The following is a 16,157-nucleotide window of genomic DNA, read 5'->3' as shown; positions in this document are numbered from 1 at the left end:
ATCTAATACAGCCATGAGTCTTTTTGGGAAAGATGCAACAAGTTTTTCACACCTGGATTTGGGGATCCTCTGCCATTCCTCCTTGCAGATCCTCTCCAGTTCTGTCAGGTTGGATGGTAAACGTTGGTGGACAGCAATTTTTAGGTCTTTCTAGAGATGCTCAATTGGGTTTAAGTCAGGGCTCTGGCTGGGCCATTCAAGAACAGTCACGAAGTTGTTGTGAAGCCACTCCTTCGTTATTTTAGCTGTGTGCTTAGGGTCATTGTCTTGTTGGAAGGTAAACCTTCGGCCCAGTCTGAGGTCCTGAGCATTCTGGAGAAGGTTTTCATCCAGGATATCCCTGTACTTGGCCGCATTCATCTTTCCCTTGATTGCAACCAGTCGTCCTGTCCCTGCAGCTGAAAAACACCCCCACAGCATGATGCCGCCACCACCATGCTTCACTGTTGGGACTGTATTGGACAGGTAATGAGCAGTGCCTGGTTTTCTCCACACGTACCGCTTAGAATTAAAGCCAAAAAGTTCTATCTTGGTCTCATCAGACCAGAGAATTTTATTTCTCACCATCTTGGAGTCCTTCAGGTGTTTAATTTTTTTAGCAAATTCCATGCGGGCTTTCATGTGTCTGGCACTGGGAAGAGGCTTCCGTCGGGCCACTCTGCCATAGAGCCCTGACTGGTGGAGGGCTGCAGTGATGGTTGACTTCCTACAACTTTCTCCCATCTCCCGACTGCATCTCTGGAGCTCAGCCACAGTGATCTTTGGGTTCTTCTTTACCTCTCTCACCAAGGCTCTTCTCCCCCGATAGCTCAGTTTGGCCAGACGGCCAGCTCTAGGAAGGGTTCTGGTCGTCCCAAACATCTTCCATTTAAGGATTATGGAGGCCACTGTGCTCTTAGGAACCTTAAGTGCAGTAGAAATTTTTTGTAACCTTGGCCAGATCTGTGCCTTGCCACAGTTCTGTCTCTGAGCTCTTCAGGCAGTTCCTTTGACCTCATGATTCTCATTTGCTCTGACGTGCACTGTGAGCTGTAAGGTCTTATATAGACAGGTGGGTGGCTTTCCTAATCAAGTCCAATCAGTATAATCAAACACAGCTGGACTCAAATGAAGGTGTAGAACCATCTCAAGGATGATCAGAAGAAATGGACAGCACCTGAGTTAAATATAAGTGTCACAGCAAAGGGTCTGAATACTTAGGACCATGTGATATTTCAGTCTTTTTTAATAAATCTGCAAAAATGTCAACAGTTCTGTGTTTTTCTGTCAATATGGGGTGCTGTGTGTACATTGAGGAAAAAAATGAACTTAAATGATTTTAGCAAATGGCTGCAATATAACAGAGTGAAAAATGTAAGGGGGTCTGAATACTTTCCATCCCCACTGTACATTCAAACGCGTGTTAAATAGAATTCAGTACACACATGCCCATCGTTTAAAGTGTCTGATTAACCCCAAATAAAGTTCAGCTGTTCTAGTTGCATCCTTCAGCAAAAGCCATGGTCCGCAGAGAGCTTCAAAGCATCAGAGGGGATATCATTGTTAAAAGGTATCGGTCAGGAGAAAGGGTACAAAAGCATTTCCAGGGCATTAGAAATACAGTGGAACACAGTGAACAGAGTCATCGAGTGGAGAAAATATGGCACAACTATGTCATTACCAAAAACCAAGATGAAAAGACGAGAAGAAAACTGGTCAGGGAGCCTGCCAAGAGGCCCACAACAACATTAAAGGAGCTGCAGAAATATCTTACAGACCACAGTGGACAAGATGTGAAGCGCACAGATTTGAAGTTACCACTTCTGAAATACCCTTTTCTCCTAAAGTCACTGAATTTGGGTCCTGGTGGCTGGCAAAACATCCTAAATCTTTTCCCAAGCACACTTATTTGCAGGATATGATCTCAGTTGGGCTCAGAATGAACTGCTCTCCTGTGACCCGTTTTCAGCTAACGGTGGACTAAAGCCTGCTGTCGGCTGAAGTCACTAAGCCAGTCCAGGCTTGGGAAAGATCCCATCTTTGCAGTCAGGATCCACCCAGATGCCTGGACCGACAGCTGGCTCAGCTTCTCAGTGAGCTGCTGGGAGACTGAGCCAGCTGCTCCTGCCCCTCCACAGCCCGGTGCTTTCAGTGAACTCTGGAGGGACAGCACAAAGAGCCAATGACTAACAGTCAACAGCTCTCTACAGGCTGAAGAGCTTGAACTGGGTGATCAGTGGTCTTTGATCGTTCAGTTCTCAGTCTTAGAGGCAACAGACGACCATTGCAGCTGGAAATCGGTGCTGCAGCCATTTGGGCGAGTGTGATTTATTTTTTTAAGCCATACTTTTCTTTTATCTTTCAGTTCTTCAGTTAATCCCTTACAGTCTTCTACTACCAATGTAGAAGCAGTATATCCAGATAGGCGCAATCTTGTGCTGTGGGAACAGCCTGTAATGTTGCTTCAGGAACTGGATCCTGCATGGGTGCTCCCCTTGGAGCTTTGTTCAGTACATTGAGTTAGCAGCTGGATGCGGTACAGTTCCATGGCCATTGCTATGGAACCCAATCCCCGATGACATCTTCAAGGTTATGCCCATTGCGGCGGACGAAGCATGGCCTTTATATACAGTCCAGTGCCATGGACAAGTAAGACTACATCACCCTGTATCTGACAATTATTGTAAAAAAAAAAAGTTTGGAATATATTCACTTCTCAGTGTATACTCTTCAAACTTATTGCTAAAACTGAACCACTTAAAGCTTAGTTATTGTTGTTACATTACAACACTGGTTGCAGGTTTTTACCACCATTTCAACCTAGAGCCCTTGTAAGTTCCTCAAGCGCTTCCTCCTGCCCTTTCATCATAAGGCATTCGCTACAGGATTGTCGGTCTACACCTGGATTACCGCATACTCCTTATGGACATACTTGCTCTTTATTCTGCATCCTTTTCCATGGGTACCCCACAGTTGTACACCCTAAATTATAGCTGTGGCAGAGACAAAGCAAAAGGGAATCAATGCAAAATCACAGCAAATGTTCACTCTGCCCACGGCCAACACGACATTCAACCTTAGTGATGATGCATCCCTTGTACTGAAGCAAGATCTGGCTCTAACACCTGTCTCGGCATCCGATTCTATGACTTTATCTCATAAGGTAGCATTTTCTTTAATCGTACATCACGGGACACAGAGCCATAGTAATAACTGTGGGTTATAGGCCACCTTCAGGTGCTGGACACTGGCACACCCTAAACAGGAAGTTCCCTATATAACCCCTCCCATACCGGGAGTACCTAATTTTTTTCGCCAGTGTCTAAGGTGTTGGTCAGGAGTGAAGATGTGCTGTGCTGAGCTCCACTGGAGCAATCCTTGCTGGGGCTAGCTATGCAGCCAGATCCATTCCAAGTGTCTATTAGGTCAAATTGAATGGTACCCGAGCCTCGTGGCGGAAGAAACAAGGTTTTGCCTGTAACGCTTCTTTTTTTAGAGCGCTGGACCCCGGGATCCAGTACTTTGGTATTTTAAGCCATAAAGTTTTACTGGCGGGGTGCTATTACAGGTCCAGGAGTGTGGGTTCCCAGAGGGTCCCCGGTTCCTGAAGGTTTAACGCCACTGCGAAGGTGAAGATTGGGTCTGTTGGTTTTACCACAGAAAACCCTGTGGCGGAAAAGGTAAGTGGTTTTTCTAAGAAATTTTTTAATCTTTCTTATGAAATGTCTACTTTAAAAAAAAAATAAATGTTGTCATGCCTAAGTGTCACCACTGGGGGTTGTATGGAGCACGTACCTTCTCATGCTTTCCTCGCATCATGCTGTGTCAGGAAGCAGCAGGCTCTTTTCCTCCGGCGAGTTTGGGGGGGTTTTTGCTTCCACCAGACACCCACCACCTGGGCTAAGCTCTCTTCCTCTTCACGGGAAGGGGAGAGCTAAAGCTTCCACCCTGCACGGCGGCGGTTCTCAGGTTTCCTCCTCGTATCCCTCCCTCACACACAAGCCAATCCCGTCAGAATGGAGGCCCGCGCTTGCGCGGGAAAGCTCTCTTTTGAAAAAGAGGGGGAGCGATGCAAGGAGGAGGCGGGGCTTAGCGCGGCGTTGGTGTCCTGCAACGTCCAGCATGGGAGTATGTTTTAAAAACTCCATTTATGCTGGCTGCAAGTTGTCGCAGGGACTTAAGAGCGAAGAGGGGCATGAAAAAGGTTTGGTGATGCAGGCATTCCTATTTTGACACATTTACTATTCGCATCAGGCTGAGCATTAATAGCAGCTGTTTTATTGCTCAAGCAGTGGATGCGATCCTTCTGGTAATACCTCTGCTTTTGTGCATCGGGCTATGTTCGCAAGGGGGGCTAGAAACGCCCCAAAAGAGGGTTAACGGGATCTCCCTCAAGCTCTGAAAGCCTAAAACCTATCTCTACAATGGCATCCTCCCCTGAAGGGGGGTTGGTGGTCAGAGTGAGCCTTCAGGGACCATGGAATGTTTGCAGTTCCTCAGGAACAAAAGAAACCTACAAACAAGATACTAAAGCTTCCTTATGAGGGAGTGTCCCCGCTCGCTAGGTGGGAAAGACTTCTGCAGTCCTCAAGGGTCTGTCAGAAAAAATGTTGAGACAGATGGGAGTCTTCTTCAGTAGCTCTAGAGTACAATCTGGGGGTTCAAGAGTTCCCGTCTCCTCTTTTTCTCAGATCAAATGTTCCTAAAGATCCAGAGAAAAAAGTCTATTTCTAGCATTGGACCATCCTTTAGCAAAGAGAGGTCATGCTGATCCCCATGAAAGAGCTGGAGTTGAGGTTTTATTCAAACCTTTTTTTACGGCAAAATCGAATGGAGATGTCAAACCCATTCTGGATCTCAAGAATCTAAACTGGTTCCTGAATATCTGCTCTTTTTCGCATGGAGTCTATCCAATCAGTTGTCTCCATCTTACAAGGAGGAGAACTTTTTACGTCAATCGATGTCAAGGGTGCATACCTCCACCGCCCAGAGAAAGGTGAAATATATCCTATCCTGTTGCAGTTTTTCATTCTAGGTATAGAAAATTGGCAGGCAGTCTATTTGAGTCGCCAGCAGTTGTTCCGGGAGAATTGTTCCTTCACCCCGATATCTTCTGACAATAGGTCAAAGTTGGGGGATTCCAGATGTAAATCTGTTTTGCGTCCAGGTTCAACAAAGAGATTGTCAGTGTTAAAAACAAAGGATCCATTAGCATGCGTAACAGGGGCCTTGGTGTTCCCGTGGAATCAGTTTGACTGTTTTATGCATTCCCTCCTTTTCTGCCTGCATCCACGACTTTGCAGGATCAAGCAGGAAGGAAAGTTGGTGATTCTTGTGGCCCAGAAGATCTTGGTATGCAGAGATCGTAAGGTTGGTGGTAGGGGTCCCATGGACCCTACCACCACGTCTAGACCTTCTCTTGCAAGGTCCAGTATTCCATCTTACCTTTCAAACGCTAAATTTAACGGTTTGACTATTGAGACCCACATTCTGAGGAAACGTGGGCTGTCAGGTTTTGTGGTACCTACCTTGGTTAATGCAAGGAAGCCTGCCTCCATAATCATATATTATGGAGTCTGGAAATCATATGTCTCCTGGAATGAAACCAGGGGTTAGCACCCCAGGAATTAGGTCATAGGTGGAATCCTTGACCTTCTGCAGATGGGGATAGAAATAAAGCTGGCCTTGAGTACTTTCAAAGGACAGGACTCGGCCTTATCAGTATTTTTTTCAATGACCACTTGCTTCGCATTCTCTGGTTCGTAGCTTTATTCAGGTAGTAACGTGGCTTAATCCTCTGGTTAGGTCACCCCTGAATCCTTGGGACTTGAATTTGGTTCTGTCAGCATTACAAAAACAGATTTTTTTTTTTTTTTTTAGTCGATACAACATATTCCCTTGGTCCTTTTTTTGACAAGGAAACTAGTTTTTCTGGTAACAGGGTATCAGAGTTGGCTGCTCTTTCTTGTAAACAGCCATATTATTATTTTTCACAAGGATAAGGTAGTATTGCGTCCTCCTCCTAACTTTTTACCAAAGGTATCAGGTTTTTATCTAAACCAGGATATTGTTCTACCTTCTTTTTTTTTTTCCAGAACCCTGTTCTATGGAAGAAAAATCACTACATTCTCCTGATGTGGTGAGAGCAGTCAAAGTCTACTTAAAGGCGACTGATCAGATTCGGAAAACGGACGTTTGTTCGTATTGCCTGAAGGTCCTAAATGAGGACAGGCAGAATCGAAGTCTACTAGTTCTAAATGGATTCAACAAGTAATTGTTCAAACTTATGGTTTAAAGAGGTAGATTCCACCCTCTCAATCAAAACGCACTCCTCTAGGGCTGTTAGTGCTCCGTGGGCAGTGCATCACTAAGCCTCCATGGCTCAAATCTGCAAGGCCGCAACTTGGTCATCAATCCATACACTTACCAGATTCTATCAGGTGGATGTAAAAAGGCATGAGGATATCGCCTTTGGGCATAGTGTGCAGCAGTATAACTTCTCTAGTCTTATGTTGCCCTAATTCTGTTGTGTCTCCCTCCCCTCAGTTGGCATTGCTATGGGACATCCCACATAGTGATTACTATGGCTCTGTGTCCCGTGATGTACGATTTAAAGAAAATAGGATTTTTATAACAGCTAACCTGTAAAATCCTTTTCTTTTGAAGTACATCACGGAACACAGTGAGTCCCACCCCTCTTTCTAGTATACACGTGTATTGCTTTGCTACAAAACTGAGGTACTCCCTGTATTGGAGGGGTGTTATATAGGGAGGCAACTTCCTGTTTAGGGTGTGCCAATGTCCAGCACCTGAAGGTGGCCTATAAACCACATAGTGATTACTATGGCTCTGTGTCCCGTGATGTACTTAAAAAAAAAAAGGATTTTACAGGTAAGCTGTTATAAAAATCCTATTTTTTGTGACCGTCACTTCACCTAGAAGGGTCTCTGATTGCGGTGGACAGATCAAACACTTGACACATTTTTGGTACCATTGACATTTATACAGCGATCAGTGCTAGAAGTAAATGTCATGGCAGGGAAGGGGTTAACACTAGGGGGCGATCAAGGGGTTAAATGTGTTCCTGGGAGGTGTTTCTACCTGTCAATGGATGGAACTGACTGGAGGAGATAGATTGTCACAACGGGGATCTGTCTGTTTACATTAACAGATTCCCGTTCTGGCTCTTTCCCGCGATTGCGGGTGGCCGACGGACATCACGGACGCCAGCAATGCACACGGGTCCCCCGCTGTGCAGCGGGCATGCACCTGCTATGGCTCTTATGTAATTTCTTTTTATTTGAGAATTATTAGATAATACAAATCATGAAAACATACAAGAGGTATTTATGGCAAACAATATACTCTGTGATATTATTATAAACATAAGACTTGTGAGCATATAAGGAACAATGAAGTAAAATAACAGTAAAAAAAGTAAATAATATAACTTTTTCATGAAAAGGATAAGGAGGTTAGGTACCTCCCTGATGATTGATCTTAATATAAAAGACATCCATATAAGTGTCTGAGGATGTAAATCTATTTTACCTTTTTAATGACTCTTCATATAGGAGGGGGAAGAGTTGGTCAAGATTTGGATGTAATCTTCTGGAAGGGAGAAAACCTGCTAGTTGGACCATATATTATGAAATTTTATAGATGTGCCTTTTATGAAACTAGTGAGGTTTTCCATATGTTCTATGTCACAAATTCGGTTGGACCATTGTTTTATAGTGGGAGGGGTGAAGAGGACTTCCAAAGAGCTGGGATGCAGGATCGGGCTGCACTAACCAAATGAATAATCACATTTTTTGAGAGAACTGTTGTTATGGTGTAATCAGTGTACCTTTAATTAAGGATATAAACATGAGTCCAAAAATGGCTATGGCTCTTAAAGGAGCCGACTTACAGCTACGGCGATTCGCGGGAAAGAGACAACCTGCCGCAGTATGACAGCGACTGGTCGGCAAGTGGTTAAAGTGGATGGAAAATCCTCTTGTGTTTTTTTTACTAAGATAAAGAAAAACACACAGATAAGTTTACACCGCCACATCCCCCACTGCTGTGACTGACCTCCTATTTATTTATCTCATGCACGAGCATGAGAGCAGAGTGTCTACGATTCCAGCTTCACATCCCTCCTTTCTTCTCAAGCTCTCCCAGGATTGGCTGCTCCATACCTCAGCATGGTTGGGATGCTGAAGTCATGTGGTGCCTTTCCTGAGTTTTGACTGGATGTTACTAATCATGGGGCGTGATCCACATGATCAGCGTGGCTGAGGAGGATATTCATGGTACAGTCAGCTCCCAGGAAGCCAGCAGAAAGAGTAGGGGAGCGTAGAGGTTGGTGGGCAGTCTCCACCTCCTGCCCACCAATTCCAGAGGTTTGCGGGGATCCTACAGCTGAAGGGGGTTACAGAGGAAAAGTAAGGGTACATGCAGGAGTCATGTATATGTGCAGAGATTAATATTGTGCCATTAGTTTATACTGGGTGAGTGGTGGGTTTACATCCACTTTAAAGTTTAACAACAGTTTTGTTTAAAAGATAAATAAAATCTTGGTTTATGATAAACTTTCCAAAGTTTTTTTTTTTTTTTTCTTTTTGCGGATTGGTTTTCTCTGTCTTGCTGCAGTAGCTTTTCATGTTATTTAAATCACTTTGCATACTGTTTCTAATTATAAAATAGCCTGTGTAGAAATGTTTGTATTCATTTTAGCTGCATTAAAGCATTTACTTAAAAAAAATAAAATCAAGATCCTGTTCTTTTAACTAACCACTTCAGCCCCGGAAGAATTGGCTGCTCAATGACCAAGCCATTTTTTGCGATACGGCACTGCGTCATTTTAACTGACACTTCCGCGGTCGTGCGACGCTGTACCCAAAAAAAAATTGACGCCTTTTTTTTTCCCCACAAATCGCTTTCTTTTGGTGGTATTTGAGCATCTCTGTGGTTTTTATTTTTTGCTCCATCGACAAAAAAAGCGACAATTTTGGGGGGAAAAAAACACATTTTGTACTTTTTTGCTGTAATAAATGGCCCCAATTTTTTTTTTTTAACTAATTTTTTCCTCAGTTTAGGCCGTTATTATATTCTTCTACATATTTTTGGTAATAAAAATCACAAAAGGCATGTATGGATTGTTTTTCGCAAAAGTTACAGCGTCTACAAAATAAGGGATATATTTATGGCATTTTTAAATATATATATATATATTTTATTAGTAATGGTGGCGAACTGCGATTTATATCGAGACTGCGACATTATGGCGGACACATCGGACACTTTTGACACATTTTTGGGTCGATTGACAATTATACATCGATCAGTCCTATAAAAATGCACGGATTACTGTATAAATGTCACTGGCAGGGAAGTTGTTAACACTAGGGGGCGATCAAGGGGTTAACTGTGTTCTCTATGTGTGTATTCTGTAGGGGATGGGACTGACTATAGGAGATGAGATCGTGGTTCCCAGCTCGTAGGAACTCATGATCTCTCTCTCCTTTCCTCACAGAACTGGGATGTGTGTGTATTTACACACACACACACACACACACACATCCCTGTTGAGCATCGGCACCCCCCGCTGTGCCGCGCACGCCTGCTATCCCGCTTAAAGGGACCGACTTATAGCTATGACGGTTCACAGGATCATGCTGACTTGCCGCAGTATAATAACAGCAGCTGGTCGGCAAGTGGTTAAAGCATGTTATATAGCACAGTGATTGTTCTGTGTATTTTGGCCCCTGTATCACCTGAAATACCTGGCTGATCCTACCAGTTTCTACTTTCCCCTGTACACTGACCACAATATATCAGGGCTGCTGAGCCCTGGCACCATTGTCAGTGTACGTGCCTCCATCATAAGCTGCTATCTGCAGCTCTCCTGTGTCTCCTTCTCTCCTCCACCCCCTTCCCTCCCTGCCTGTCATCTCTCACTATTGCTGATCTGCTCCTCACCCTACTGCTTCAAAACTAACTGATCTGTATATCATCCCCTCTGTCACATAAAAAGCTGTGTCCTAGTGTCTATGTTTTATAATAAAAAAACATTTTTACCTGTTTTAACAGTGTCTTCCAGCGATCACATGACTCCAGGCTCTCCGCTCTCCTCCCTGGCTGACGTTGGCAGGGGAATCTCGGCCCTGCCCAGTGGAGATATCATATGGGGAGAGCTGAGAGCCCGGAGTCATCTTATCGCTGGAAGACAGTTAAAACAGGTAGAAATCTTATTTTTTTTTTTTTATATATATATATATAATATATATTTGTAACTAATGGTTAGGAATATTAAGTGTTCCCAGCCATTTCTCTCAGATTTTGTAATTTTGTTTGTACATTTTTATATTCTTAAAGGTCAAAGATTGTTTTGTTGTCTTATTTAGGTACTGCTTACTGAGGACATTGAAGCAGTGCCAGGCTTTAAGAGAAGCTCTTATAGCCACAGGCAAGGAGGTTCTATGGCATGGACGAACAAAAGAGGAACCTGCACATTACTGTAACATCTGTGAGGTTGGTTACTGATCAGTTCAGTAGTAGACATCTATACTTTATTCTATTATTTCCTAGATAAAAAGAAAATTTATGGATTGTTATGTAACTGCTAATTGTGGTTTGTTTACAGGTGGAAGTCCTCAATTTGCTTTTTATTACAAAAGAAAGCAATTCTCGGAAGACCTATATAGTTCATTGCCATGACTGTGCACGAAAAACGAATCCAGATCTGGAAAACTTTGTGGTGCTAGAACAGTACAAAATTGAGGAACTAATGCAAATTTATGATTTATTTACATTAGTAAGTATTTTATTTCAGTAGTAATTGCACAAAAGTTTAAAATTATTTTACTTTTTGCGTTTGATATTTTTCTACTAGTATTTTCTACTACTTTATACTAGGTAAATCCAAGCTCAGTTTTCTTAGTGGAGAGGTTTTTTTTTTTTTTTCTGTGCGAAACCTTTTCTTTGATTGATGTGAATTAGGAGTTTTCAATGCAGTTTAGTGAAAGCTGAAATATAATCTGCTTATATTATTCCTTCTCTGGTTTCCCCCTCCCTCCTTTATAAACGGGCTCATGATATTTTTAAATCAAATTTTCCATTTTCATCACATACCCTTGTTTATACCTAGTTATGTCATCACTAGAAGTGAGCTTGGGTGTGTTTTTTGAATCCTAGTTCAAACCTACGTGAGGAAGCCTGCAAGGAAGCTCTCACTTTTCTGGGCCAATCGACTATGGCCCAGGTATTCCACATCTGTGCAAATACACGCGCCCCTTGTAAACGCGCAGCTTGGGAAAGCGCAGGCTGCAGATGATTGTCCCATTGAAAGCAACAGCTTCCTGCTGGGCTCATTCACATGAGTTTTGGGCTTGGATCTGAAAATATCCACTCACCCAGGCAGATCCCTAGTCATCACTGGGTCACTATGACAAGTTTGGCCAAAGCTTGTATTCAGTGTAATCGTGTAAATGTCACTACTTCTATTGGGAAATCATTCAGATGTATCAGTAATATAGTGTCCAAGCATCAGCTAGCTTCTGTAAAGAAAAAAGTGTTATTTTTATACACATTAAAGCCATTTAACTGCTTGCTGACCAGTGCACGACAATATACGTTGGCACAATGGCACAGCTGCGCAAATGGGCGTACCTGTACGTCCCTTTCAAGACGCGGCATTGTGTCCGCCCGTGTCCCGCGATCGTGTCACAAAGCGGCAGAACGGGGAGATGCCTATGTAAGCACGGCATATCCCTGTTCTGCCTAGTGACATGACGTGGATCTACTGCTCCCTGTCATCGGGAGCAGTGCTCGCTGTCATGTCAGTGGTAGCCCATCTCCCCCACAGTTAGAATCACTCCCTAGGACACAGTTAACCCCTTGATCGCCCCTAGTGTCTAACCCCTTCCCTGCCAGTGTCATTTATACAGTAATCTGTGCATTTTTATAGTACTGATTTCTGTATAAATGACAATGGTCCCAAAATAGTGTCCAGTGTGTCTGCCATAATGTCGCAGTCACAATAAAAAAATCGCAGATTGCTGCTATTACTAATTAAAAAAAAAAAATTAATAATAAAAATTACATAAATCTATCCATAACTTTTGCGCAAACCAATCAATATACGCTTATTACGATTTTTTTGTTTACCAAAAATATGTAGAAGAATACATAGCCTAAACTGAGAGGTTTTTTTTACTATATATCTATATATATATATATATATATATATATATATATATATCTGTATATCTATATACATATATAGATATATATATATAAAATTTTTTGGGGGGGGATATTTATTATAGCAAAAAGTAAAAAAATAGCTTTTTTTCTCTCAAAATTTTCACTTTTTTTTGTTTATAGCGCAAAAAATAAAGACCACAGAGATGATCAAATACCACCAAAAGAAAACTCTATTTGTGGGGGAAAAAAAGGACGTCAATTTTGTTTTGGTGCAACATCGCACCACTGCGCAATTGTCAGTTAAAGCGACGCAGTGCCGTAACGTAAAAAGTGGTCTGGTCAGGAAGGTAGTAAATTCTTCCGGGGCTGAAGTGGTTAAAGACACATACACAAAACCATATTGGGCTATCGCTCTCTTCCTTATGAGGTTATTGAGAACATGCATTGTATGATCCACTGAACTGTTAGTTGCACTGTATTGATTATATAGTAAAATCGGTTGGGCCCCTAACTCACAATATATCATGTGCTTTCGTTGCAACATAACTCGTCATTTCAATAGGTCTCACCTGATTCCTACATCTGGGATCCACCCATCAGTAGGCTGAGTCTGCTTCCAAGCTAAACAAGCTAGTTGGTGTATTTTTACTCCCATACATGCATCCATTTACAATCAGGTTAATTTTTGCTATTCTTATACAACTTGCTTACACTGTGGAACACTGGATTAAGCAGGAAAAAGTATCCAAGCAAAAAGGGGAAAAAGCCAGTTAATACTGGATGTTCACCAGCCATGAAATGTCAGGCTTTATTTGTCTTGCTGCAGCTTCTAATAAATACTGAGAAATTTTACAGTAAGCAGTTTCACTACACTGTCTCACTACAGGAGAGGATACTGTACGTTTGCGTAAGACTGAAGTCTGCTTACACCTCAAATTCTGAGGTAGGACTTTAGCCATTAGCGAACATGTACAGGACTTTAACCACTTGACCTCCAGAGGATTTACCCCCCTTTATGACCAGGCCATTTTTTGCGATACAGCACGTTACTGTACCTGACAATTGCATGGTCTTGCACCACTGTACCTAAATACATTTGTCATTTTCTTCACAAGTAGAGCTTTCTTTCGGTGGTATTTGATCACCGCTGCGGTTTTTATTTTTTGCACCATATACAAAACAAGACCGAAAATTTTGAAAAAAAAAAAATTATTTCTGCTATAAAACCTATCCAGTAAAAATAATGTAAATCTAATTTCTTCATAAATTTAGGCCAATTTGTATTCTGTTACATGTTTTAGGTAAATTCAATTCCAATAAGCATATATTGATTAGTTTACTCGAACCTTATAGCGTCTACAAACTATGGGATAGAAGTGAATAGTTTAGAATTACATATGCGCTGGTAAGCCAGTTAAATAAAACAGAATAAATGTGCAAAAAACAAAAGAACTGCAACCACTATTGTGGTAAACGCCAACCACTAAACAAATAATATATAAGAGAAATGGTGCGCTGTTCAAGAATAAAACATGAGCCCTTACCCTTCACAAAACTCAAGAAGAAATCATATCAAGTATAATATACTTGTACTGATAGTGAAAAAAACGTTTAGTGACACATATGCACTGCCCGAAGCGTTGCGTCACTTGTCACGTGACAAGTGATATAATACATAGGTGTTAATAAAGCCTTGCTGTGTTAGGCGACTTGTAGTAGCATATGGTGAATAGAGCAGTGCTTTAGAATGCATGTTTTTAATTTTAAATGCTTGGATTTGAAATACAAACTTTCTTTTTTTTTTTTTCTTCCCAGGCTCCTCCAATGCCTTCACCATCTTCTTGACATTTTTCTGTGGACAGTAAATACGGACATTTCTGATATTCAGGAAGCAACCCAGTTCTGCACCACTGTTTTTATTTTTAGTTTTTTTTTCCTTTTATTTTTTTAGGTAGCTGTTCCATAAAGGCTGCTGGCTGAAAGCTGCGTCTATGCAACCTTCCAAGTGCGGAGTGTCAACCAACTGGACAGGAGATGTTCTCCTATTCCAGGACTTTACTATAAATAATGCTGATCCAGCTATTCATTAAAGAAGAAATCCACGTTTTGTATATATATATCTGACAAAACTGGCAACATTTTACAGACTACTGACTTGAAAATCACTTTAGGGTTTTTCCTTACAATTTTTGTTTTTCTCCGCTTTTTCTGTTTAACTAAAAATGTTTAATTTCTATCCCACACCCTTTTCCAGTTTTGATTTAAGTACTAACTTAGCTGGTTGTCTTTGTAAAGTAGTTAGAACTTTTATGTCTTTTGGGCAATTTTTTAATGTGAAATGTGATTTTTTTTTTTTTGTTTTTTTTTTGTTTTTTTTTTTTGTTTTATTTTTTTGGGGTTTTTTTTTTTTTTTTTTTCAATTCTTAAAAAGCTTTCAGTTTTTCATTTGTTTTGTTTTGAAAACCATGACGGTTACAATTTATGTTTCCTAAAAAAAAATAAAAACAAAAAAAAAGTATGAAAAAATATATAAAAAAGAAAACTAACAGCCAAGTCACAAAGATAAATGGGTTGCACATAGACTAAGGAATAAACTTCAGATTTGTGATTTTTGTTTCTAATCTTGATGTAAATTTACACTATTTATAAATACATATTTATTGCTTGAAAATATTTGTGAATGGAATGCTGTTATTTTTTCCAGATTACCTGCCATTGAAATTTAAGGAGTTCTGTCATTTGAAACACTACTCCTGTTACATTTTCTATGTGTAAATAAAACTGCTTAGCATTGTACAGAAACTTTTATTAAAACTGTTTAATGTTTAAAACGTTTTTTTTTTCTGTTTGAATTTTACCAGAATCAATGTACAGTGCTTAGTCTTTTATTCATGTTCAGATCTACATATATAAATATATATATTTATATATACACGTGTGTGTGTATATATGTAAATAGATATCAATTATTGTGTGGGAGGCCGACTACGTTTTATATAAGGTCTATATCACTAGTAGATAAGATGTCTACTGTAAGTATTGCTTACAAAACTGTTTTTGTTTGTTTTTTTATTATAAATATATAGTACGTTATAATCTGCGGTGTCCCTCAGATTTTTTTTTTTTTAATTGTTAAAGATGCAATAAATCAAAACATTTAAGCCCTGTCAACTATGATGAAATAGCTGTCCAATAACTTAGACTTGTTTTGTATTTCCTGGCATAAGATGGTGATATTTATCTCTGCACTTCAGAATGCTACATTGGCTGACATTCCAAAAGAACCCAGGAAATTCTAGGAAACGGGTAACAATGACCTGTTGAAAAGAGTTCTTTAAAAAGTACCTATTTTTGCTTAATATGCAGTGTATCCCAAAGAAATATGTAATAAAGTTCTCCTGATTCTAGAATTTATATTCTTTTAATATTGGTTTTCGTGCATCACTTATGCTTTCAAATTCTCTTATGGTGTAATTAAATATATATATATATATATATATATATATATATATATATATATATATATATATATATATATATATATATATACATTTTCCCAGATGCCACTGAAAAACAATTAGACTTTATTTTTGAGCCTGAACCGCAATCCAAATAAAACAACATAATTTAATTTATGTTGAGAAGTTGTGTAGTGTTCTTTTCAGAGTTGTCAATTTTTGCGGCAAATACATTTATACACAGAGCTGATTGTAAACCCTATATTATGTGCATTTGTCACTCAGCACTTAGTGTTACTAAACCCACAACAGTAAAATCAATCTGTATATGCAGCATAGCATGCTTATTCTCACTGTGGAACTTAACAGGTTAATCCTTTGCATTGTGTAAAAAGGCTGTTTTATCCTGTATGCACACATCCTCCCCCTCCTGCACTTTCTATCTGGGGAAGGACAGCTAACACAGGCAGGGTAGCCGACCTGCACATGGTCAGTTGTCTTTTTTGCTGGAGAGAACATTGTTGTTCT

General features: G+C 40.5%; 1 protein-coding gene across 4 annotated transcripts in view; it reads left to right on the top strand.

Moving 5' to 3' along the window:
- The window catches only part of KDM6A (lysine demethylase 6A), a 249,491-nt gene extending 233,906 nt beyond the window's left edge, over nucleotides 1-15,585 (top strand). For all 4 annotated transcript variants that reach the window (XM_073616273.1, XM_073616271.1, XM_073616272.1 and 1 more), the window contains 3 exons: nucleotides 10,371-10,497; nucleotides 10,610-10,780; nucleotides 13,987-15,585. In XM_073616273.1, the coding sequence (XP_073472374.1) occupies nucleotides 10,371-10,497; nucleotides 10,610-10,780; nucleotides 13,987-14,016 (328 nt within the window). In that variant the 3' untranslated portion in view covers nucleotides 14,017-15,585. The remainder of the gene's footprint in view (nucleotides 1-10,370; nucleotides 10,498-10,609; nucleotides 10,781-13,986) is intronic.
- The last annotated feature ends 572 nt before the right edge of the window (nucleotides 15,586-16,157 follow it).

Source organism: Aquarana catesbeiana, linkage group LG02 (genome assembly GCF_042186555.1).
Source record: "Aquarana catesbeiana isolate 2022-GZ linkage group LG02, ASM4218655v1, whole genome shotgun sequence".
Taxonomy (NCBI): domain Eukaryota; kingdom Metazoa; phylum Chordata; class Amphibia; order Anura; family Ranidae; genus Aquarana; species Aquarana catesbeiana.
The sequence above is the reverse complement of the archived record's forward strand: the minus strand, read 5'-3'. Positions and strand labels throughout refer to the sequence as shown.